The following is a 26879-nucleotide window of genomic DNA, read 5'->3' as shown; positions in this document are numbered from 1 at the left end:
GTGTAAATAATTGTAAATATAAAATAATATGATAATGTAATATAAAAGTATAAATAGATTGGTCACCTTTCTGAGGTGACCAATCGTACTGATCTGCTGTGTCTCATTCACAGTTGTGTCTGTGTTGAAACAAACCTATGTAGGCTTTGGGTTTTTAAATTTTGTTGTGTTTTACTCAGTTCTTCAGTTGACTTTTTAACATAATCATACATAATGGTCCTTCTGAAGCAACAGATAAAAGTCCAACTCATTCTTTTGAATAAGGACATAGTATGCTGTAGAATGGAGATGCCATCGTTTGTTACAATATTGCTATGTGGATGGACATTCAAATTGTTTCAAATGATGGTGCAATTACTCTTTAATATATACCATTGCTTTTATTTCTGTAGTCTAGATTTCCAAGTGGGGATGGCAGAGAATGAGGAATATGGCTTTTTAATCTTAATAGGTATTACCAGATTGTTTCCTCCAAGTGTTATAGCAAATCCCACTGCCATGAACAGTATGTGTAAGTGCCCATTTCCCTCCAGTTCCTCACCAGCCCTGGCTGTTAACGCTTTTTTAAATGTTTGCCAATATGATGAAAAATGACATCTCATTGTTACTTGATTTTATTTTTCCTTACTAATGAAATTGAGCAGTGTGTGCATGTGTGTGTATAGTTTGAGGTGGTAATCTAGCTTTGTTTTCTCTACTTAACAACAGCAGTACTTTTCCTATTGAATGAAATTTCCCCCTTGTCATTAGTTAAGTTCCCATGTATACTTGCATCTGGCTCTTTAATTCTTATTAAATTGCAGGGTTTTATTTTATTTGAGAAGAAAGTTTTGAAGTAATAAAGTCAATTACAGTTCTAAATATAACCTTTAGCAACAGAAAATGACATAACCTTAATTTTTCAGCTTCATATAATGGAAAGAGCAAGAATTTAGAATTTCAGTCCAACTCTTCACTTACTAATTCGTGTGACCTTGGGCAAGTCATTTACTTTGCCCCTCCCATTTTAGGATTGCTCAATTCAAAACTGTGTTGCTTTTTAAGGATTAGAGAAAATATAAATAGAGTGCCCGACCCACAGATGGCATTCATTCAGTACTGCCCGATATTATTATTTTTGTTATGACTTAAAAGGAAAGTTAGACATTTGATATTAAATTGTGCCCATTCCAAACATAAGCAAATGTATTTCTTCATAAGTGAGGATGTATTTTATGCAACAGAAAAAGAATTCTCAATATGGCAATTTAAAGATTCTTTTGGTCAATAAATTAGTCTGAACAAAGTATATATTCAAATCTGGAACTTCTTTTTCTTCTTCTTTTTTCCTTTTTTTTTTTTTCCTTTTCTGTTGACTGCCCTATAGACCTAACAGAAATAAAAAGTAACATTACTTGTCTGCTTTTTTTTTGGTAAACAGAGAGTATGCAGATATTCAATAAGGGTAACAAAAAATAAAATTGCTTTTATATATAGGTGGAAGGAGCCAAATGTTAGAGAGAAAGCAGGAGAGTCAGAGAAAAACAGGGACATCAAATATGGAAGCACAAGGAACAGAGCACTTGTGGACCCAAAGTCTGAAATGGGCTTTATTCTGGATGCATATGCACTGAGGTTGGACTCAGCCTGTAGTTAGATGTGCCTGAGCTCTCCTACAGCTTTAATGTTCCTTATAGGTTAGATATGGCTTATGGTTGTCAATAATACATTGATCTTTCTTAACCTTCTTTCCCAAGAAGCCCACGATAATTTCTGGAAGTTTAGAAAGGAATGATGATATTATTGAAACCATACAGATAAAGACAAGACAAAAATAAAGAAATAAGTAAAGACAAAAATAAAAGTAAAGACAAAAATTTTGAACACTTGTACCTCTTGAGCCAGCTACCCAGCATTCCCAAGGAACCATTTAATTGACTAGGGCATAACTAATAAATATGTTTTCTAATTCTAGTACCCCTGCCACCCACACACACACATTAAGCCACAGAATATCTGCGGACAATTGTAAAAGTAAACCTAGTATAGTCTTAAGAAAAAATCTTCCTGTGTTAGGTGGTATTTGTTTTCATTCCCATTAAATTTCATTAACTTGCTAACCAAACCTTAAATTAGTAATTTTTAAAATAACTCTCCTATTCTGTAGTGCAATTTATTATATCTACTGAGGAATAGAAGGTTAAGTTTATTTAGCCTTGTTGTTTCTCTTATCATTTTTATATTTTTTACTGTGTTTTCATTAACTAGTCTACGTAGAGGAAGGAGAAAATTGGTCATTTATTCTTTTTAGTTTTCCATTTCAGCAAATAATGATTTATGTGGATTATTGTCATATACTGTGTAGTCAATTAACCCCCAAATAGGCATCTAACATAGGTGATATGCATCATTGGTCTTAATAATTTTGAAATATATATATATATATATATATATACTGAAAACCCAAATTGTTCACGTTAAGTCATTACTAGTTTTTGTAATTTCTTAAGGTTTAAAGTATAGCTAATCAAATATTCAAGGCATTACATTTTAAAGAAAATCTCATTGTGTTTTTGACATTAATTCTACCAAATAACTACCTTGTTGGAAAATGATAGCAACGGTTGTCATTGACAACTACAGCTTACACTCCTCCAACTATCCATTTTCCTTGTGATATCTCTTTTCCTCAATATTTATTTGACTACTAGGGCTTTCCCAAATGTAAGGAATTTTAATTATAATAAAACCTCAACTACAAGACTGAACTAGAATTATTTATATCTACACACACACACAGCCCACATATCTGTACATCCTATCTATACATTCTACATTTTAGGAGAAAAAGTAAATGAAAATAAATGCCATTCCCAGTTCAACAATTAAATGTCAGTAGTCTGTTCAATGAGTTTTCAAAGGTGGCATGCTAAGGCTGGAAACTCCTGGTTTTTTGATACACAGGACGTGATGTCTGAGAGATCAAGAAGTCAGGGAGGAAGGGGAGGCTGTAATAAGGGAGTAAATCATAAAATCACCCTGAATTACTTACCAGGGTTTTCTGGGTTTGTTGTTGTTGTTTTTGCAAAGAGCTGGAGAGATACTAAGATGAATGAAATGTAGATTCCACTCTTCTTTAAGAGGAGTCCTGTTTAGTAAATTGAGAAGATGTCACAGAGCACTATACCCTAGGGCTGGATAAAGAACTGTAGATGTTTATGGGAGGGTGTTTCAAGTGGATGGAACAAATGAGGAAAAGCCTTGAGTGGTGTGTATAGGAAGCCATAAATCTGTGTAGGTGCGTGAAGGGAAGTGATAGGAGACCACAAAAAGATATTTGGGGGCCGGACTATACAGAAGATCTTAAAACAAGGCTGAGTTGGCTTTTTATAAGTGGTTTTATGGGTTGGGTTGGGTAGAGCATGGTGCGCAGTGGTTAACACCATGGGGTTAGGACAGATTGAGGTGATTTCAAATCTTGGTTTTGAGTGACCATAGGCAAGTCAGTTCTCTATGAAATGAGGCTGTCTCTGACTCCCTCACAGGCTGATTATGTGGAGTTCATGAAGAAATACTTGGCACTTAGCGTAGAGCCTGGAGCCCAGTAAACCTTTTGGAAAACATAGAGATTATTGGTGAGCAGTATTGAATGTTGGCAAATATATCAGGAAAAAATGTAAGCAGTGGAAGCAGTACCCCGCACCACCATGGCAGGGAGAAGACTTAATGAGTTTTTGCAGTAGTCTAAATTAATGTGAACCTGAAGGAATAGTGAGGAAGGAAATGGATTCAGCCTATATTAAAGATGTGAACTGACAGGATTTGGGAAATCACTTAATGTGCAAGGAATGGGATAAGAGAAAGGGAGGAAATGACAAAAAGATGAGGACACTTACAGTTTGAGCCTGAATGAAAGAGGGATGGTGGTTCCATTAGGACAGTGGTTTTCAACCTTCCATGTGCATGAGAATCTCCTGGAGGACTTGTTTAAACAGGTTTCTGGCTGGGCGCTGTGGCCCACGTCTGTAATCCCAGCACTTTGGGAGGCCGAGGCAGCAGATCACCTGAGGTCAGGAGTTCAAGACCCGCCTGGCCAACATGGCGAAACCCCTTCTCTACTAAAAATACAAAAAAAAATAGCTGGGTGTGGTGGCACACACCTGTAATCCCAGCTACTTGGGAAGCTGAGGCAGGAGAATCGCTTTAACCCGGGAGGTGGAGGTTGCAGTGAGCTGAGATCATGCCATTGCACTCCAGCCTGGGCAACAAGAGCGAAACTCCGTCTCCGAAAGAAAAAAAAAACAGGTTTCTGAACCCCACCCCTCTGACTTTAAGAAGTTCCCAGGTGGTGCTGATGTTGCTGGTTCAGGGACCACACTTTGAGAACTACTCCGTGCAGAAATAGAAAACACAGTAGGTGGGGAAGTATGGGAGAGGAGAGAGGTGTGTCTGGGTAAGGCCATGGTTTATCCATCATTTAGGTGTAGCTACATAGCAGACCACTGAAAATTCAATTAGAGATAGTGAATTTGGACATTACCACTGTACATGGACCCATGTGATGGTCATATTGTCAAGTGAGAGGCTGAAGAGCCAAGGGCAAGTTACACAGTGAGTCACTGTTGAGTAGACAGTCTTTTAAGAAGCCATCGGTTCACACCTGTCATCCCAGCACTTTGGGAGGCCAAGGCAGGTGGATCACCTGAGGTCTGGAGTTCAGGACCAGCCTGGCCAACATAGTGAAACCCCGTCTCTACCAAAAATACAAAAATTAGCCAGGCTTGGTGGCACATACCTGTAGTCCCAACTACTCAAGAGGCTGAGGCACAATAATCGCTTGAACCCTGGAGGCAGAGGTTACAGTGAGCAGAGATCATGCCACTACACTCCAGCCTGGGCGACAGAGTGAGAATCTTTCTCCAAAAAAAAGCCATCCATATGGGTGGAGTACATAGGAAAAGCATGGGACTCTACCTGTCTTCTCTGAAGTTCTCATCCACACATGGTTCCAAGTAAAAAGCTTTACTTGTATATTTTTAATGTACCCCCAAACCTCTCCTCCTTTATTTTGGTTTCCTAATAGAGGAGCTAAGTTACAGATGAGAGCCTGAGTCTTAGAATATAAACTTCAAGCATCTGGTAAACTTTACTAATTTCTATCTGCTTCATTAAAACTGGAGGAAAGATGTCAACTAGAACTTGGTTTATTCCTGTTTTGGTGGTAGGATAAAACAACAAAGATCTTAATATTGTTCAGCTCCTATTAGAATATTAGCTAGTAAGGCAAGAAATTAGATGGATAGCTGTATGTTGCACTTTTCTTTGATCCTAAGATCTCAAGGTAACAGGCAATGGGCATAGCATAGGGCAACGAATCCTGCAGAGCTGTCCTAATAATGTATATCCTTCATGTCTTCAAATTGATGCAACATCAGCAGTTTCCATTTGAAGGCTAACCCTTTGTAGTGCCCTTCCCTATGTAAGTATTCCGTCTTGACAAAAGTGATTAAAATTTTGTTTTCCAATTTGTAAAAAATATCTTAAATGTAGACTATAGTATAGTACCTCTTAATCCAGCCTTCCCTAAATACAACAAATAATCTTTTTTTTCAGTGTTGCCTAAGATGTGTTCTCAAAATGATAGTTCCTTGAGATGTTAATAGTTGTTCTTTGCAAAAGAAAAAGGGTGCTTCGTGTTCAATAAATCAAAGAAGTGCTGGGTTAAACAAAGGTAAACTGACTTCCTACTGGTAGACTTGTCAGAACTTTTAATATGGTAGGGTTGCTGTGACTCTCCAAGATTTAGAATCTCCTGTGCAGCATTTCCCAAATCTACTTGACCCGGAACCCTTCCTTTAAGGGAATATCTGTTAACATCCTGTGGGACACTGGCGTTCTCAGTTTGAGAAACATAATGTTATTTATCTTTGATTCTTAATTTCCTTTTAACAAAGGAAGCTAGCCAGTACAATGGTGATTGACATCATATGCCCAGCATTTCTATAATTAATTATACATTGATTTAGGGACTACCAAATAGACATAATAATGGTTTATCAGTTATTAACTAAGTTGTGGTAGATGGTCAGGACATTTGATTGCCTCTGTCGAATTTGCTGGTTGTCTTAATGTTGAGGAGTTCAAGGACCTTTGTAAATATGACTACTTTGGCTTTTGCACCAGCCTAGGTCACAGGACGATATTTAGGATGTTTTGGGGGGATTTCTTAGTAGTTCTTAAATATTTGTTTTTAAAATAGTTTCCTAAACTTGGCCCAAAGATATGATCATGACCATAATTGACTCATCTTTTTGATGTGGGAAATGGGGAGAAATGCTATAGCATGTCCTGGGAACAGGACATAATCCTGCCCAATCCCCTCTATCTTAAAAATCTAGTCAGTGATAATTAGTATTTTAGTGATATAAAACTCTCAGTATACTAAGGCAGGAAGTAGATTTTTTCCAAAGATTTGTAACCAACAACAGTTGAAATAAAAATGCTTGCTTGCTTAACCAGTAATTCCATCACATAACGACCGTCTGTTTTCTTCTTTCAATATAACTGGAACTAAGTACTTTCCTGCTGAGATATATAGTCATGGAAAGGTATGTTGCCTCTTAGTGTGTTATACTGCTAGCATGAGATGATTTTTGTCACGCAGATAAACATTTCTAAAAATTACTATGTATTTTATATTAAAAATATACAAGCATTGGAAACCAGGATTTCAATGACTTCAATGCCTGGAATGATAAAGGAGTCAGTTTAAAGAAAAATACTCAATGAAAGAGATAATATAGGTCAGAGGAGAAAGAAACAGAGACTGAGGAGTCCTATAATCAAGAAGATATGTTCTCAGATGAGAAAAACTTAAACATTAAACTAAAATGAAACATAAAGGATTCCAGAGAGAAGCAAGGCTCTGGATGAGGCAGGAGAGCATGCAGAGACCAGCCTTGGATGAGAAAGGGACACTCCCTCCACTAAGCCTCGAAGAGAACTAAGGATTAGTGTGAATGTGGGGGCAGGAGTTGAGTTGTCAAGCTGATGGCCTGAAATGAGCGCCTACTGCTGTTTCTTAATTGTCGTCATCATAGTTGTAGTAGCTATTGCAGCTACTCCTGAATTAGTCAGCTGGACTAACTTGAAGTAAATCCATGTAATAAGGCAAATTGACAACTGAGCTAGATGGCTCGAGGCTCAAAAGACAATGAGCTTTTGCACATATTTGGAAGCATAATGGTCTTTACTGATTAGGAAGAAAAGGAAAACATGATTTACTAATATCAAGAATGTAAGGGGGCTATGACTGCGGATCCTACTGACAATAAGGACAATCATATAACATATACTGACAGCAAAGAATATTATGAGCTACTTTACGCTAATAATTAGAGGTAGTAAGGAGCCAGGAGCACACCATCTCTCCTCTCCCCTCTTTGAGGCACCTTGGGTTTGGGGTGTGGAGGAATACATAGTCTTTGCCAGAGAGGGTTGTAGGAAAATGCAGTATTTTCAAGAAAGAACTACATTTCAATTAAAGCCTGGAAGTGGAGAGTATTCTTAGTAACTCAGAGGTGGAGAACATTCTTATTAAAAGATAAAGAGTTTGTAAAGAGAGAGTTTGTAAACTGGAATGAGGCTTCCATAGGGCACAGTTGGAAAGGGTCAGGAGGTATGTCACTATGGCCATCAGTGAGGACTTAATGAGGGTAAGAGACTAGGAGGCCACAGGAGGATGAAGTATGACCTGCTTTCAGTGTTACATGAAAATGGTTCAAAGGACTGAGCCTTGAACTGGAGTGGAGCTCTTCCTGCTTATCAAAGGAGTGGGAGTGCAGAGACCTAATTCTGAAAGCTACCTAGGGTTTCTGAAAGCCAGAAGGAAGATGGTACGCTTGTGACTAGATGTGCAGTATCCTAGTATTTCTGTTTGAAAGAAACACAGTATTCACCAATTTTAAAGGCTTATTTAGAACTGAGTAACTTGGGAGTTGAAGTAGAAGTCAACCTAAACAGGAAGGGAAAACAAAAGAAGAGATTTCACACCCAATGACTGTGCAGGAACAGACATGAAAAAGAACTAATAAGAAGTCGCAGAAATGGAAAATACTGTCTTTGAAAAAAAAGTTCAGTAGATGAGATAAACCATAAACAGGACACATAGAGAAATAGTGAATTGAAGGCAGTGCTGGGAAATTCTCCCTGACTACAGCTCAAAGAAATTAAGAGAAAATATGAAAGCGCTATACTGTAGATATTGGTATTCTAACCAGTCTTTCCCCTGAAAGAAACTAAACATACTAACTAAAATATTTGAATTGTCTTTTTAAAAGCAAGGCTAAGCTAGAAAGAAAAGAAATAATTCACAAAAACTAAAACCAAAATCCAAATGAGAATCCTAAGCAATAAACCTGGCTTTTACCCTGAAGTTATCTGGCAAATCTAGGTGATCTTGAGCATGCCATTTGACAGCTCCATGCCACAGGCATTTGAGGACAGCCTAAGGTGAGGGTTCAAATTAGATCCTTTGCCCAAAGCTAGAACTTGCCAAAACTACAACATTGACTAAAACTGGTAAGAAATCTGTCCCACAGAAGAGGACAGGCCTGGGTGCTGGCAGGAGGAAGACATTTTCCCCGATAGTTATGATACCTATGAGATTCAAAAACTTAAATGGTCAATAAACATAGGAAAAAGGTGTTTGTTATCAGGGAAATACAAAATAAAACACAAGCAAAATAGCATTCTATGCCTATCAGACTACCAAAGAAAAGAGAAATTTAAGGCCCAAAATACCAGCTGATGTCAGTGAGAATGTGGAGAAGCTGAAACTCTCATTTATTACTGGCTGGAACATAAATTAGTACAACTACTTTGAAAAGTAACCTGACAATCATTATCAAGCAAAACTGAAGATGTGTGTACCTTTCGACCAAGCAATTCCACTTCTAGGTGTCTTTGCCCTGGAGAAGTATGGTTCATGTGCACAAGATGGTTTATACAAGAAAGCTTATTTTACAGAATGTTTATGATTACATAAAGTTGGGAACAACCCAAGGTTCATGATGAGAACATATAAAGACATTATGTGATAGCCGTGCAATGGAATACTATTGGGCAGTGAAAATAGATTAGCTAGATCTACATGTAGTGATGTTAATAAATCTCAAAATCATGTTGCAGTAAAAGCAATCTGAAAAAACTCTGCAATATACCAATTGCATAAATTATGTGGACATACAAAACAATGCTATATCTGTTGCCATTTATGGCTCTGTAAATAGGTAGTAGTAATATAAAATGTGAATATTAAGCACCAAATTTAGGGTAATGATTCCATCTAGGGAGGGAAGAAAAGAGAAGAATAGGGTCTAGGAAAGAGAAACCAAGGGATTTTATTGTATTTTAAAATAAAATTGTAATATTTTACTTCATGAAACATCTGAAGCAAATGTAGCAAAATATTAAGATTTGCTGTACCTTGGTCAGATTCACAGAAGTTTATTGTGTTATTGTCTATAATTTTTTGTATTTTTGAAGTGTCTCACAATATTTTTAAATTGGGAGAGAGAAATCTATCATAGAATTACCTTGATCAGTGCCTGAATGCAAGCTTCTCAGAGGGTGTGCCCATGGGCAAGGGGACCGTCTGCAGCTGAGACACCCCTGAAGGAGCTGATGACCACAGGCCACCTGCTGGCAGATGGGGCAGCCAGCCTTTCCTTGGGCTTCCTTGGGCAGTGTAGCTCTGTCTACCAAATATGGCTCATCTGAAAGTGCAGCTTTATTTTCATCTATTCCTTTAACTCTCTCTCAAAGAATATTTATCAGTATACTTACTTGAGAGGAAGGAAGTAAATACAAAGAAAAGCTTTGTAACACATGTGAACAGATTCCATTTTTATAGCATATTAGTAGCCTTGACTTTCTAAAGTCGTGTGGTTTTGTTTGCTAGGCTCTACGAGGAAATTTTCATACACTGAATCACTGACAAGTGCTTTTAACATTAACTTTTTTCTTCTCACAAAAGAACAAATATAAGCTCCCCCTATAATTAAGATTCCCAGTTTGGGATACTGATTTAAGAACCATTCTTCACATTTTTTGTTTAGAGGATAAAATATAAGAATTTTTAACTTCAAAGATGTTGTCTCTGCATCATCATCTTAATGAGTGTTATTTTGGAAATTATTAGATGTGTTTTCATATGACTGCATAATACTGTCCTCATCAGTCAGTCAAAGACACCAGTAGAGATGAATTATCAAATATTGATATCCCACTCATACATCTTGGTGCCATTCACATGTGCGTGTGTTCAACTTGTATTCTGTAGGAGTAATAGTAATAGTTTTGCAAGAAAGCATATTTTTTTCTTTGTAAACATTCACAGGTGTTAAGTAACTTTTACAAATTCAGTGCTTTATAGCTTCTTGATATTCTGCTTTTGGCACTTTAATGAAGTACTACTTGTGAGAAGTTGTGAGCACGTAATAGGTTGAATGGTTTTGATAAAAGTAGCCAGTGATGTTCAGTATTATGGGCTCTGCATCCAGTAGGGATATAATGTGGCCTTAACTCAGTCCATAAGAATGTTAAAGGAATTGCCCTACTTTTAAATAAAAAGTGTAGCTACATCATGCATGTATAGGCTTTCTAGCAACTCAACAATTGTAAATTGTTTCTGTGGGTACGTCGATCAAAGTTTCTGGTTGTAAGATACAGAAACTAACATGGCTAATTAAGCAGAAAAGGAATTCATTAGGGGATTATTAGTGAATTCCCACATTTGTTACAAGTACTGGAGAACAAGACTTGAGACTAAGATTCCAGGAACAGTGTCCAAATTTGTGCCACAGTGTTGATCGGATAAAGAAACTATTGTTATAGCCACCAAACACACAGAGTTATGTATGGAGGTTGTTTCCATGTCAGGAACTTGACCTTCAGACCTAATGCAGGAAGCACAGCAAGAAGGCAATAGAGAGAGAAAATGAGTGTCCTCTTTACTGGAGTCAGAGTCTCAGTGTCAGCACCTGCATCACAGCCTGGCATGAGTGTACCTTCTTGGCAGAGCCAAAGTCACCTGTCTCTGCTTTTGAGGGAAGGAATTATGGGAAATTCCAACTTCTGCCTTCAAGCAGGAACTTTCCCAGCCATTTCCTTGAAAGGTTGTTTACAAGGTCATAGGCAGCCACAAACATGATAAAAATTCATTCCTGTACAATGGAATTTGTTTCTATGAATGGAATTTTTTTTCTATGTTCTTATTTGCGATGTATCTTCATACCATACTATACCTGATATGGTAACTTTTGGCCATCCCAAAATGAGGACAGTACTCCAGCCCTCAATCCCTAGTAGCCACTGAACTCAGAGGATGAAGGTAATGTGATGGCTTGGGGAATATTTTGGGATTCCTGAGTAGTCCCTTCCTGGCCCAGCTTGATACAACCAGGCAATCTTGTGGGAAAAGATGCATATAATAACAAGTGAGTAAATGAAGTGAACGAATAGAAGTCTATAACAAAAAAAAAAAAGGAAGTGTGAGGTAAGCATAATAGTATTTTCAAATTGGTTATCTTAGCCTGATACTGAATGCTGAACAATTTATGTCTATCCAGTCTTTTGTTACTGAACATTTATTAAGAGCCCAGGAATTGTTAGGCAGAGGCAGGCATTGTCCCACTTACCGATTATGATCATATTGTACAGCATTATTGAGCCAGCTATTATTCATCTAGGCCCTGTCCAATACTGCCACACCAATTGGGATCATTAGGAAAGGATTCTCAGTATCAGAAGGTGGTAAGGAGTTTAGGGACTGTTTCTTAAAAATTATTCCAAGAATAGCTTGTGGAATTTGCAGAGCCAGTGCTGTCAAGCAATTACATGTTTGGCTGATTTCACAGGGAGTTCATATACTTTTCAATTAAAATTTTTAATGGCAAACAAATGTATACATATAATCATAAATAATATTTTAGGTTGTTTTATTTCTGAATAGTTTCTAGATTTAATACTCATATGTCTGGTATTTTGAACTAGCAGTCATCAAATTAAACTACTTACAGTTCAGCATTTGCTTTGAGTAAACTTGTGAGGAGACAATATGGCACAGGGGAGCTTGAGATGCTATTTGTGGCTTAAAACCTTTGGAATGTACTTGATCTTTAGATATTTTATAACATGACATGTTTTCTACGTATTAAAATCCCATCAAGCTAACAATGAGAGAAATACAAATAAAGTTAAAACATCCTCTCCTTTCATAGAACTTGTTTGCCTCCACTTTGCAGCATAGATTCAAGAATATAATTTCTGTAGACAATCTTCCAGCTTTTGAATATATTTTAAATTCCATGTTATGGCTTAGTCTTTTTCACTTCTTGTGTTCCTTCTCTCCTTTGCGCGGTGGCACATGATTGCTTTTGGACACAGCAAATTTTTGTTGGTTATATTATAGATAAATATGGCAAGACTTTTTCTGTGGCATTGGAATCATTTTTTTTCTTAATTAAAAGACTATATCAAACATGGTAAAGTGATTCTGATCATGGGGATTTATATTTTTTTAAACTATGCTGACATATAGTATGAGAAATATAAAAACTAGCCTTGTTTGCTGTGTCTCTGATGTAGATACATTAAGTAAGGTCTCTGGAAGCCTTAACTTTAATAAGGCACTGTAGCAGAAGTACTGTTTAAAGACCTCAGTTAGAACCAAAATCAGAAAAGGCAAATAAAGATCTACATGTTTTCTATGCCAAACAAAGGCTGATATTCTATTGCCTTTAGATTTGAAAAAGCTAGGAATCAATAGGTCATTTATTTCATCCAAAAATTGCGTTTCACAAAGCCACACCATAGCTTTATGTTATGGGTACGTTCGTATGTTTCCTGTGACATGCATTAATTCATATATCTGCCTGAGCAGCATACCTCGGTGCCTTATATGCCTTTTATTTTCTTGAATCACAGGAGCTTCAGTTTCAACGACTCACCCGAGAACTGGAAGTGGAAAGGCAGATTGTTGCCAGTCAGCTAGAAAGATGTAGGCTTGGAGCAGAATCACCAAGCATCGCCAGCACCAGGTACAGGGCCAATGGCTCCATCTTTATGCGCACTCAAGTTACATGCCTTATTAGGTTGTTCTCTGTGCAGCAAAAGATTCTGTTAGTGTTGTTACTGTTAACTTGCCTTCCAGAATTTGACACCAAAAATGTCCATTTATTCTAATTTTGAGAAGCCTCTTGCAATCCTTCAGTCCTGTGCTTGAAATGTTTTCTATAGCATTGGCAAGCTTCTGTAGCAAAAGCTACTGTGCTGCCTTCAGATTCCTCATAGGTACACACAGTTAATGGATGTTGTTGTGATGAATTGCTAATTATTTGGTAAAGCTAATTGGCTGGTGCTTTGAACACCTGGTATTGATTTTTTTAAAACTAAGAAATATTTCTAAATAAGATTGCATTAACTTTTAAAAATGTCTTCAGTTTACTTTGGGTTTTTCTAGAACTCTATGAATCTACCACACAAACTAATTACTATATGGAATAATTTACTGTACTTACATATAGTAAATACTAAATGAGTGCATTACTATAAAAACATAATCATGATTGTTATTTTTTATTTAAATACCGCTTATGCTATTTAAAAGCATCATTCCTGTAAAAATTGCATGTTCTAAATAGTTAAATCACTGCTTATCCTGCCTAGAGATTTCTTTCTTAATAATTACATATTTCTATAAAGCCTACTGTAAAATGCTTTCATTGCTTGCAGTTTTAAGTTTGATCTGCTTACACTTAGGTAGACATGCCTGCAATAACTTTTCTCTCAGTTATTTCTAACCTCATAATTATTCTACTTTTCAGTATCTTGTGTTACTCATGGGCAAAAAAACTTCTTAGTGAATAGAATGCTGTCTTGTTTCTAACTGATTGTTGGTATGAACATTAAACTATTGGGCTGGTAAGTTGTAGTAATATGAATTTTTCATCTCTCTTAATAGTTGTGTATATTGATATGCTTGGTAAGGCATAAAGTATATAAGTAAAGGTCGTCAAAACTTTTACAAAACAAATATAAGATTATGTAATTATTTTATAAATATCCAGGAAGATTTTTATAGAAAGAGAATTATAAGCAAGGTATAAAATAATAAATTAGAAATTTCTAACTCAGACTTTGCAATACCCAATGAAATAATTTGTTAAGGAAGTTAAAACTGTGAAAACAAAAATTAGCTTTAATTCTCTGTAATATTTTTTAGAAATTATCCATATCTTTAGCACCAAAAAGAACAATTCACAAACTCAATAATATGGTATTATATATTTATAAAAGGTATGAACCAACTGGTTTTGTTTTTCTAACCAGAATTATATTTTAATAGAAAAGTAATTCAACATTTAACAGAATTCTGTTAGTACTTCTTATTCTGGCAATATTACTAACTAAATTAAAATAGAAATTCTCTTGATAAACTCCTAGTAATACTTGGTATATCAATAATAAAGACCAATACCTAGAGGAAATGGCACAAGAGGAGGGAAAATCCCCAGATATTGAAACTAGAAAGAGCACTGAAAACCAGAGCCAGAAGCTTGAGCTACCTCTGTAGGAGATGTGAGAACAGTTGTCAAACCTCAAAGTAAGCACTAGAGGTGGGTTTTATACCCATATAGGAGCCAAAGAATGAAGTCTTGTGTGTGCTCAAGATGATATGTTTGAACTTAAGATCACTGCACTAAGCCATGTCCTTTAAAGGACCCCACGATTAGCAAACCCCAGGCTTCTATCATATGTGGGTTTGGAGCCCAAATGTAACAATCCACATTGCTCAGGGGTCCCCAGTAAGCAAATGGCACCACTAAAGATGAGCTCACAGTGAGATAGTATAAAACACAAATTTCTGAGTGACATCAGCAAGATGACAGAATAGGACTTGTCAGTGCTCATCCTCTCACAGAAACATCAATTTGAACAACCATTCACACACACAAATACCTTCACTAGAGCTAAGGAATCCAGACGGGAGATTACAGCACCTGAGTGTAGCACAAAAATAAGAAAAGATGTATTGAAGAGGGTAGGAAGGACAGTTTCACACTGTGCTTTGTTCATCATGTATTTCTAAATTAGTTCTGATTTTGTAAAAAAAAAAAAAAAAAATGCATTGAAATACATATCATAAAAAAACCTGACCATGAGTGAGAGAATCAGTGAGCAAAAGAGTAGGGTTTCACAGTCCAAGAACTGGGTACCATTGGAGGAAGTCTGACAGGTGTGCACCGTAAAATAGATACAAAGCATGCTCATTGCAGCATCATTTGCAAAAGTAAAAAATTACAAAGAACATACTTATTCATCAGGATGGAAATGGAAAATAAACTGTTAATAGGTACACTCTAAAGCAGTTAAAATGAAACTCTAGAGCAGTTAAAATGAAATAACTAGATCTACGTGTATCAACATGGACGTGTTTGCAAAACAGACTTGAAAAGCTGTAAGTTGCAGAAGAATAGCTGTAGGAGGATATAATCTATGAGCAATTTAAATATATATATATATAGCAATACTGCATAATAATTAAATAGTACTTGGTATTGTTTGTCAGTGTATGCATGCGGAGTAAAATTATAAAATACTTTGGAATGACACCAATTTAAGATAGTGGAACCTCTAGAAAGGAAGAAAGGAGGACGATACTAGAAATTAGGCTTTTGCCAAATCTGTAGCATTTTATTCAAGAGCCATGTGGAGAAAATATAACAAAATGTTAACAACTGTTAAATGAGGGAGTGGTTGATATATGCATGGCTATTAGATTATGTTCTGGACTTGTGAATTTTAAAATGTTAAGTAATTTTAAGGTTATATCATTCATTGGCTAATTCCATATGTTTTTTTAAAATCTCTAAGTAAAATACATATTGTGGGTAGTAGTTTCTGTCAGTGACTGTTTTTGTGGTTCCTGTCTGGTTCTCACTGCCTGGCATTTGTGCCTGGCATGTGACTGTGGCACCACTAGTGAATGTCGGGTGAATGAATGGGTCCTGCAGAAATGGGAGTGGGGTTGACCAGGGAAAGGAGGAAAATGTGCACAAAGGCATATATGGCCCCACATTACAGTTGTCCCGAGCACTAAGAGGCTCAGTGTCCAGGATATGTCCTAAAAGGACATACTGGTTTATGAAATTGGAAAGGTGAAGCTGGCATTTAATTGTGAAGAACTTTATTAGATCTTTAAAGGAGACCTACTGAAAGTTGTTATTGGTGGTGGTGATGGTTATTAGAAGTTTTCCTTTTTTGAGAGTGCAGTGTGTAAAACAGAATAAAGAGGCCAGGCAGCCAGATAGGAATCTATTATGAAATTTTAAGGGTTATGAGTAAGGTGGGTTTCTTCATTCAGTGATCTCTGAGCTGTGGTTGGAATGGTAATTGATCCACTTGGATTGCCCTACTTTCTTCTCATGTTGAATTCCCATGTATTCTTGATATCCCAACTAAATGCTTACCCTTCTTTACAACTTTTCTCAAGTTTCTCAGGAAAAGTCACCTCCTCATCTGAATTCCCATCACTGTTTCCCTGTGCATGTTAGCTGCTCAACAGGTAGTAAGGCCCATTCCACCCCCATGGCCCTGGCACAGAGCCTGGCGCTCAGCAAGTGGGCACCCAGCCAAATGATCACTGAATGGATAATGAACCTTAAGTCCGGGGTGCTTCGGGCACATCATGTAAAGGTGCTTTGCCATTAGGGGAGCTAAGGTTTTTTATTGTGTTACTTGAGAGATCCCCCTTGCATCTCCAGTGTGTTTCAATTGCCAGTCTTGGAACCAGAATCTAAGGGATACAGAGAAGAACAGAAATTAGCTCTTAGACCCAGGCCCCCTTTCCTGTATGCCATTTCCAATTTGCTAAAAAATAACAATTAAAAGTGGAATTGTTGCTTTGGGCCATCAAGCTTCTGTTTGATTCAGTTCGTTCTTGCATGAAATGAGTTTAATCAGTAAAATGGGGGACTTGATCGCCAGTTACCTTTCCTAGTGTTTGATTTGGATCCTGTGGCATAGTTGGTAAGGTGATCTGTAAGATTTTCTTACTTTTCCTGGTCCAAAGATGACACTAATGACTCACAGGAAAATGAAAAGCATTTGTTTTTATTTACCTTTTCACCCATCCAAAGTTTTTGTCATTATTGGCCTCACCCTGTGAAGAAGGATGTGGCAGTGGCATGAGGTCATGTTTAGTGCCTGTTTAATGACGCCTATGCTGTCATAAACAAACTGTGGAATCCTCTTCCCCGAATGAGTGGCTCTAATAGTGAGTAGTTCGGTTCCCTCACACTTGTAGGATCAAAGATTCATTTTTAACCCATGCCAGAAGATGTTTCCATTTTATAGGTAGAAACTAGTCCTCTGCATACGTTTGCACCTATCAGGAAATGTCCCAAAAAGGTGAACTGCATAATAATCATTGGCGCGGTGGCTCACGCTTGTAATCCCAGCACTTTGGGAGGCCAAGGTGGGCGGATCACGAGGTCGGGAGATCGAGACCACGGTGAAACCCCGTCTCTACTAAAGATACAAAAAAATTAGCCGGGCATGGTGGCGGGCGCCTGTAGTCCCAGCTACTCGGAGAGGCTGAGCCAGGAAAATGGCGTGAACCTGGGAGGCGGAGCTTACAGTGAGCCGAGATTCCGCCACTGCACTCCAGCCTGGGTGAGAGAGCAAGACTCCGTCTCAAAAAAAAAAAAAATCATTGGAGTTTACTTGCGGTATGCCCCGCCTTCTTGAGAACATTTTGAAAATCTTAAGATAAAATTCCTTAGTTTTTCTATTAATGACTTGTTAGAATTAGTAGTCTTCCAAACAAGGTAAAAACCTCATTTCTGATGACTTTTCCATTGGTTTTATTTACTTCTTCAAAATTAATAAAACTAGCACTATCAATGTATTATAATGAACTTTCATCTGGAGTTGATGAAGCCTGTATCAAGAGATGATATATCAGACCAGAAATAATCACTGCAACCTTGAAAAGCCCTGAAGGTGGGTTATGGCCTCATTTAATAGAGCAGTTGTAGCCTTTCTTCATTTGTACCAAGTACACTAAAGTTATCTATGCAGGTAATATTATCTGTGTATTTAATATTTTACCTCATTGAAGTTTGGTTTTGGAATGAATTAATAAAGAAGTTATGGTTTGTCTGCATTTATATTGAGTGACGTAGTTATATTTCACCTCATTGAAAGGAACCAGTTAATAGGGAAGAAAAAACTTTTCTGCATTTGTTCTGAATATGCTATAGTTACTTATGCATTCAATATTTCACCTTATACAAAAGTATTTGAAACATCTTTCAAAATACAAAATTTAAAATTTGGGAAATTAGGGCAAAAAGAAGGTAAAATTTAGAAAAATAAGATGAAGCCAAGGTTAAACTAGTACACAAAATGTATGTTGTAACCTTCCATGCCACGTTCGCTCTGAGTGACCTGATAGCCATGCTAAATACAGAAATGCTAATGAATTCCACAATTCACGTGTCTGTAAGAGAAAAACAGACTAGGTTGCTCAGGAGGATCCACCATTCCTGGGGCTGAGACCTAAGTGGTTTCTCCTGTGTGTCCCCATTAACATACTGCTGTGTGATGAGGCAAGCAATGTCCTCAGTAGTCTCTTTCCAGTAAATTACAAAAACAAGCTCATAGGGCTCTTTCTTCCATTGTTAAATGGAATATAAATGGATGGAATAGCACCTTAACTAAAAGTAATTCTCCAGGGGTTCAATTCTGACACTACAGCTTGGCTCCAGGATAATACTTAGCATATGTAGATGGATGAATCAATTTTAGGTCCACTAAGCAGGCAGCCTACCATGACTATTTCTGTCTGTAGAGCCTTTTAGAATCATGGATGGCAATGAGTGCTGAGATGTGAGATGGCCTGTGTTGCTTGTCATTGTGCAGGTGCATAGTGTATACATCTTAGCAACAGAAATGACTCCCAGCTCATCTCAGGAAATCTCACAGCCCAGAATCCTCAGAGGGAAATAATGTCCTTTAAGTCTCATGTCTCCCACGGGCTAAGCAACATCCTTCAAATCCAAATTTTGATGAGCATGGGACTTGTTCTTTTATTCCCTGCAATATCATTGATGGGGTATCGTTTTCATATTAGTTGGGTTGAGATTTCACTGGATACAGTGAGAGTAAAAGGGTGCAATAGCCCACATTGCAGGGTTCACTTGGATTCTGTACCCATCTACTCCCCCTAGGACTTCCCCTTATGCCTGCACTCCAAGGACACTGAAGCAGGCAATGGTGTAGACAAGACCGTATTCTTACTCTGTGTTTTATTGATTGTGGAGTTAAATGACATTCCTTTTAGACAAGTTGTAAAGTTCAGGAAAGTATAAAGAGAAAAATTCATGATTCTACCATTCAGAGATAACTACTATACATTTTAAGTCAACTTTATTGAAGTGTGATTTACTTACCGTAAAATTCAGCCCTTTGTAGTATAGTTTTACAATCCTTTACTAGCACTTTTGGTATACAGTTGTGTGACGACCACCACCACCACAATTGACATATAGAACATTTTCATGAACCCCCTAAAAAAGAGGCAACCACTTTTAAAAGTTTGCTGTGTTTCTTTCTCTTAAAAAAATTTTTTTTAATTTAATTTTGAGGTAATTCCCCACAGGTGACTTTTTATCTTGTTCCTAAAGTCCCACTTTGGTATGCCAGGGTATTCTTCAAACAACCTTTTTTTAATGTTTTGTTTGTTTCTTATATTTTTATATTTTCTGGGTTTTTTTTTTTAATAAACCCTTGTGTCGAGGGCAGACTTTCAATAGATCACAGCGAGGGAGGGGCTGTGCTACATATGAAACCCAACCCAGAAACAGGTCATCTACAAATGGTTTAGCGCCAGGTTCCCAACAAGCGTTACATGACGGGTAAGGGGGCAGCCGCCTTTCTGGCCGCACTCCGTTTCCCAGGACCAGGGGCTCTCCACACTGGGGTCCCAGCGCGCGTCCGAGTGGCCTGCTGGCGGGGACGGCAGGGGACCAGTGATTCGAGGCCAACCAAGGCTCCGGCTCTGAGGCCAACTGAGGGTCTGTGGCCCTGCTGTATGGTTCTGCCTGGGCGGGATTCTGACTTAGAGGTGTTCAGTCATAATCCCACAGATGGTAGCTTTGCCCCGTTGGCTTCTCAGCCAAGCACATACACCAAATTTAATGGTTTCCACGTGCCAGCCGAATTCCCAAGTGCTGAATAGCTTGGGTCCTAGGGATGCTAACTCAGTAGGTTAGGGACCAGTGCAGCCTTCCAATGGCAAGTGCATACTAGTGGAAGACTCAGCCAGGAGAAATACTGCAAGATAAATTCATCGTTCCGGTATACAGTGTACGGTCTGTGTTCACATTTCATGCAAGCAGAGAAGTTACACTAGTGGTTCAGCTTGTTGTGTAGCAAAACTGGAAGGATAGGCCAGGCACAGTGGCTCATGCCTTTAGTCCTAGCACTTTGGGAGTCTGAAGCAGGAGGATCACTTGAGGCCAGGAGTTTGAAACTAGCCTGGCCAACATAGTGAGACCCTGTCTCTACAAAAAATTTAAACAATAAAAACTAGAAGGATTAAAAGTATATAGTTAGAATTAAAGATTTCATAAATGAAATATGATCATCTTAGAATTCCAGAAACTATCCCTGAAATTTTATAGTAAAGAATTTCAAAACTATAACTATTCTTGACAACAGACTTGGAATGTTACTGTTTCCCAGAAACTCATCTTGGTTATCTATTCTTTGTTTTTTATTTACTTCATGATAAATTGTAAACGGTGAAAGAGAAAGTTTATTTCTTTGTACATCATAAACTGCTTCCAAATATTTGATTTTACAAATCGTACTTTGTCTCCTTACTAAAACAAAGCCCTAAGTTTTGATTTATATTGAAGTAAAAAATATATATTTAAAAATTGAGCCTTTTAATAATTGTAGAAAATATTAATGGCAACTTTTGGAAGTAAAGCACAGTTTAGATTTTCATTTTTGCTTTTCGCAAATGATTTTGAAATTTGATTATCCTGTTCAGAAGCATTTGGTCCCTTCACATTGTTCATTCTTCGGCTGGCTGCTGCTGGTATTAGGAAAATGGGTGGCAGTGTTGAAGTTAAATAACTTCAAAGTCTTCCTAAGATTATCTCCCCTTTTTCAGTTAGTTTAAAGCCCTGCTAAAATAGAATTCTTTGTGATTTCAAAAAGGTCATACAGTTTTGACAAATAGTGTTCTTACTACCACTTAAGAAAAGAACTGTTATTTTTTTGATGAAAAGATTTGATTCCCTACTGCCATTCAGATTTTTTATTGTTTACACTTGATCGGGTCATCTGCAGATGCCCATCAGGTTTCAATTGATACTACTAAAAATCCTAAAAATATTTTAGAGCTAACAGCAGCATAAAAGACCTTTTTGTGGTTCAAATCTTTTCTTCAGTGAATATTTTTAAGTCATTGAAAAATCAAACTCTTCAAATAATGTATTCTCTAGAAAATGAAGAATCTTTGAATAGATTGAATGTGTGTGCTTTAACAGTTTATTACTTATTTAATATACCACTTCAGGAGGATGTTTGAGAAAGTTCTGTCCCTTTGACCTTCAGTGTTCTCACCAGGCAAAACCTGAGAGTGCTTTTTATAAAATAACTATTTTATTGGGATACATTTCACATACCATAAAATCCATACTTTTGAAGTGTTCAATTCAGTGTTTTTAAGTATATTCAGAGTTGTGCAACCATCACCACTACTTAATTTTAAAACATTTTTATCATTCCAAAAAAAAAAAAAAACCCTCTAGCCTCCCCCTTTTTTCCTTTTCTCTGTCCTCAGAGAACCACACTAATCTACACTCTGTATCTATGGATTTGCCTATTCTCAACAGTTCTAATAAATGATAGCATTACAATTTGTGGTCTTTTTTGTCTGGCATTTTTCACTTTGCATGAAATTTTCAAGGTTCCTCCATGTTGTGGCATGTATTGGTACTTCATCTTTTTTTATTTCCAAATAATATTCCATCATGTAGCTATGCCACATTTTATTTATTATTCATCAGTTGTACATTTGGGTTGTTTTCACTTTTTGGCTGTTACGAATAGTGCTGCTGGGTATTGAATTTTAAGAGGGAAAAATATCAAGAGCTTTGCTCTAAACATTCTTAAGTTGGGAGAGGCGGGAGCAAAGGGAGATTCCCCTTGGCCTGTCCACCCATCCTCCCAGTCTCTTATGTGGGCTTGCCTCCTTTCCTTTCTCCTTTGCTTCCTGTTTTAGTAAATGCTTGTTTATTGGTGGGTTAGTTGTCTGTAATGATTTAGTTTTAATTTTTTAGTGTATTTGGTCACTAGTGACTCTCTTAATGGTCAAATATTCTAAAGCTCCCTAACTTCATTTCTAATTCAGACTAAATGAAGAATAAACTGTTTAATATTTGAATATAATTACCGGAAACCCTCGGGATCTCTATGGTGAATATTTATTAAATTGATGCTCTTATGAGCAAATTTGGTAACACTGCATTTTTGTGATACAACTCCTATTGTAAACACAGTAAAGAGTTCCACATCTGAAAGATACCAAATGAGTCAAAGCTGACCTGCAGCTCTACAGAAGTTGTTTATCCAGAGCAGTTTGCTCAACCACAGTTCTTCCAGAAGGCGTTTTTAATTATGATATCTCATTGCCATTCCAGTCACAAGCCAGTTTCAACTGGGACATACAAATCCAAATGACAAATATCTCTACACATAGTATAACTGAGTCTTGCCTAGGACATGTGACCCCAAGGTATTTCATCCAGTATTGCAGTAAGCTAACGCATTTTAAGCTAAAAATATCACCATGAAGAATTTTAAACAAGATACCTTTTATGAGTAATAGAATCTTTTTTGAACCTAGAATGTTTTACCACAAAATGTTTTAATCACAGCAAATAAGTATTCCATAATAAATTACCTGTCTCTTAGACTGAGCATTTTAAGTGTTAAATGGATAATGTGGTTAGGAAGAACCACAAAAAAGATCAGGTTAATAGCATAAATGTTTCAGATTATTTTAAGACTATTTCAATATATGTGGTTAAAATGGAGGCACCTCAGCTGTATTAATTTTTCTAATACTTTTAAAAATTCAGAGGCCCATACATCTAAAATATGTATATCATGCCATTATTTAATTATCTTTTAAAGGACAATTTTAGTTAAAACAGTATTTCATTTTCTGTAATTTTTCATAGTTTGCTTTCTGTAATTATATTATTAAATTATTTAACAGTATTGAATTATTGAATCAAAATAAGAATTATAATATTAGCCCTTACTCTTCATCATTAGAGTTTTTGAAATTATGTGTACATATTGATAAAGTACTTTAATAGGTTATACAGGATATTTCAAGATGCTTGAACAAATTTGCCTTCGCTGCTTTGTAGGAATTAGTAATTACATTTACCATCTCATAAAAGCAACAATGCTCTTAAATCCTGTATTTTCTTATTACTATTATTATTTTCCCTTATCTGTGTTTTAAAATCTTCTTTATTTTGAGAAATGTTAAAAATTGTAAATACAGAGAATAAAATGAAAATGTAAGTACTCACATCCTGTAATTAAAAATTATTAAAAATTCATTTTTTATAAAAAATATTAAACATAAAATTCAAGTCCCCTTTGCCACATTTTCTCTTCCCCATAGCTAACCACTAGTGTGTAATGTTTCAATTTACTTTGTATACTTTTATGTCAATACATATACAGTACTGACATATTATATACATATATATTAACACCTGTGTAACCAATATTTTGTGTTGCTTTTTTTTTTTACATCAAAGATGGTAGGTGTAGTTTATGTGCCATTGTGCACCTTGATTTTTTCCATTTGAGATCCAGCCACATTGAAATGTGTAAATCTAGTTCATTCTTTTAACTGCTCTTGTATATTTATATAATAGACATTAAACTGTTTAGCCATTCCATTGTTGGAGTTTTACAATATTGTAAGTGAACATTTTTGAACATATATCCTGGTTCACATGTGTAAAATTCTGGAAAATATATAATGAGAAGTAGATTATTTGGATCATAATGAATGTACATTTTTAATTTTTCTAGATCTTGCTGGTTTGAAGCAGCTTTCTGAAGTAGGTCAACAGTTGCACCCCCTTGAGCAGTGTAAAAAAGTTCCCGGTTCATTTTCTCTTGCTTGCTTGCTTGCTTTCCGCCAATATTTAATATTGAACGGGCTCTTTAATTTTTGCCAAACTAATGTTATCTCGTTTAACTTTGCATTTTCTCAATTACTGTTAGGATTGAGTATGTTTTCATATGCTATGGTCCATTTGAGTGTCCTCCGGCTGTTCATGTTGTTTGCTCATTTTTCTAATGAATAATTTGGCTTTTTATTTTTGGTTCTATCATTAGTTTTTTAAAGCTAAAATAACTCTGGCATATATTTCTTAAAATAGTATAGATCCTAGTACATTGTACAACAAAGTACACCATATTGATCTATTTTAAGAATATGAACATTTTTGGGCCGGGCGCGGTGGCTCACGCTTGTAATCCCAGCACTTTGGGAGGCCGAGGCGGGCGGATCACAAGGTCAGGAGATCGAGACCACGGTGAAACCCCGTCTCTACTAAAAATACAAAAAAATTAGCCAGGCGTGGTGGCGGGCACCTGTAGTCCCAGCTACTCGGAGAGGCTGAGGCAGGAGAATGGCGTGAACCTGGGAGGCGGAGCTTGCAGTGAGCCGAGACTGCGCCACTGCACTCCAGCCTGGGTGACAGAGCGAGACTCCGTCTCAAAAAAAAAAAAAAAAAAAAGAATATGAACATTTTAGTACATTGACATGTTTGTGGAAGAAATAACTTTCTTTCTATATATAATATAATAATAAATCTCAAATATCCAAACCTGCCACTTAGGGTAGGTGAAAGCCCAACTAATATTACTCTCAGTTTCTATTTCCACATTTTCTTTAGAGACTCTGCATTTATTTTTTTCTGCAAATATTTATGATGTCTTTTCTAAATTCATTCACTAAATACTTAGCTTTTCCTGTTTTCCAGAGCTACAAAGATACAAGCTTAGAAATTTGCCTTCTATCAGCAAGGGACCATTGTGCGTAACTAAACCAGATGATGAAGTGTCTTCCCAGCAGCATAAAATGTATGCCTGTATTTTATTATTTTTAATTTTGTGAAGAATGCTGTTGATGAGGTTGCACTGGTTCTCCTAGCTCTGTCCCAGGATGCCTTACCTTGGTATCTTTGATTGTCATATCCTTAGGTAAAAATCCCTTTCTATAATTATAGTGTAGGAAAGAGAACAGTAGCAGTTGAACATCTATTATGTAATTTGCAGTTTGATAGTAAATGTTTTGTGCATGTTATCCTCTTACTCTTCAGTAGGGTTTCATTTTTGGTCTTGGAGGTGGTGGTGTGTTTTGCTTTGATTTGGTTTTATTTATTGTACACCTGAATCTAACATGAGGCTAACATTTTCCCCTAAAGATAGTGTTTTTCTCTTGCTTTACTATTGGAGTGTCAAGTGGGTGGGAAGACTTCAGTACTCCATTTACCTCCTTCTTGCCACTGCACCCCTCCAAACACATGCTATCTAGGTTTCCTTAACCCTTCAAAGAACTACCCTACACAGCTCTAATCCAGTGATGTATGGGAAAGGAAACTGAAAATGTGATTATCTACCTAAAAATGAGGGCCATCCATTAGTGTGTTTTCAGCAGTTAATCAGCTTATCGTAAAAATGTACATTGGCATGTCTGCCTAGGGATAGGGGTGGGGGACAAACATGACAAGTTTGCCAGACTTTATATTGTCTGAATTGTTATTATAGTTATCTTCCCTGAGGCTTCACAATCTATTTAATAACAAATCAATCTAATCTGTTTTTGCATAGATTTTTCTATGCTGCTGTTGTGTTACTCCACAATTAAATAGGAGAAAAACACTCTAAAACTGAAGCAGGAAAAAGTGTGTAGACTACAGATTTTCACAGCTAAAAAAAACTCCCATTAAATAACTACACATTTTAACCACTGTCAAATGTTTGGTTTGCATTAATAGACTGCTTATAATCCAAGGAGGAATGTCTTGAGTGTGTGTGTGTGTGTGTGTGTGTGTATTGTGTATTTCTTCTAGACCTTTTTTTTTTTCCGGAGAAAAATAATAGCCAGTTATTTTAGGATCCTATGATGTGTAGTCTTTGCTTCAGTCCAAGTCAATTAAAAGATTGATCTACTTCCCAGATTTAGTTACATTATCAACAATGGGGCTATTTCAGCTGCAGAGAAAATTCAAGTAAAATTATCAACCATAATACAAGAACTAATGCTTACAAAGTACAAAATGCGGAAGTATATCCGTTTTCTGAACATTAGCGAAATACTTTTCAGTAAAGACATTTGTAAATGACAACTGAAATAGTATTATATCATAAATGAACATAAAACAAAGGGAGAAATTATATTACTGAATGAAGTAGTTTAATCAGAATAAGTCTAGAAGTTAACTTGGTAGAACTTCGCAACCACTAACAAAATAGTGACAAACCAGTGATCACCAATGGCTACTAAAATCATCAGCTGGAAATGTAGTGGGAAATTTTACAACGAATGGATCAGGCTGACAGGACATGAACCCACTTATCTGTCTTATGTTAATATCACAGAAAGGGAGACAGCCAGAAATCACAGTCACCTGATACAATGCAATGTGAAGTATGTAATGTCACCCATGACATGTTCCTGCCCTACAATTATTTAAGCATCTAGATATTAATATCAGTTT

The 26879-nt window shown here is 36.6% G+C and overlaps 1 protein-coding gene across 16 annotated transcripts in view; it reads left to right on the top strand.

Annotated features, from left to right (window-relative positions):
• PKP4 (plakophilin 4) overlaps window positions 1-26879 on the top strand; it is a 227894-nt gene that overhangs the window by 111022 nt on the left and 89993 nt on the right. For 14 of the 16 annotated variants that reach the window (XM_032755648.2, XM_032755646.2, XM_032755651.2 and 11 more), the window contains one exon: window positions 12967-13079. In XM_032755648.2, coding sequence (XP_032611539.1) covers window positions 12967-13079 — 113 coding nt within the window. Of the gene's footprint in view, window positions 1-12966; window positions 13080-13944; window positions 13963-25139; window positions 25240-26879 lie in introns of those variants that run through there. The other 2 variants (XM_032755654.2, XM_058441803.1) reach the window with 2 other exon arrangements.

Source organism: Hylobates moloch, unplaced genomic scaffold, assembly GCF_009828535.3.
Source record: "Hylobates moloch isolate HMO894 unplaced genomic scaffold, HMol_V3 SCAFFOLD_1, whole genome shotgun sequence".
In the NCBI taxonomy this organism is placed as follows: domain Eukaryota; kingdom Metazoa; phylum Chordata; class Mammalia; order Primates; family Hylobatidae; genus Hylobates; species Hylobates moloch.
This window is presented reverse-complemented; position numbering and strand designations above follow the sequence as displayed.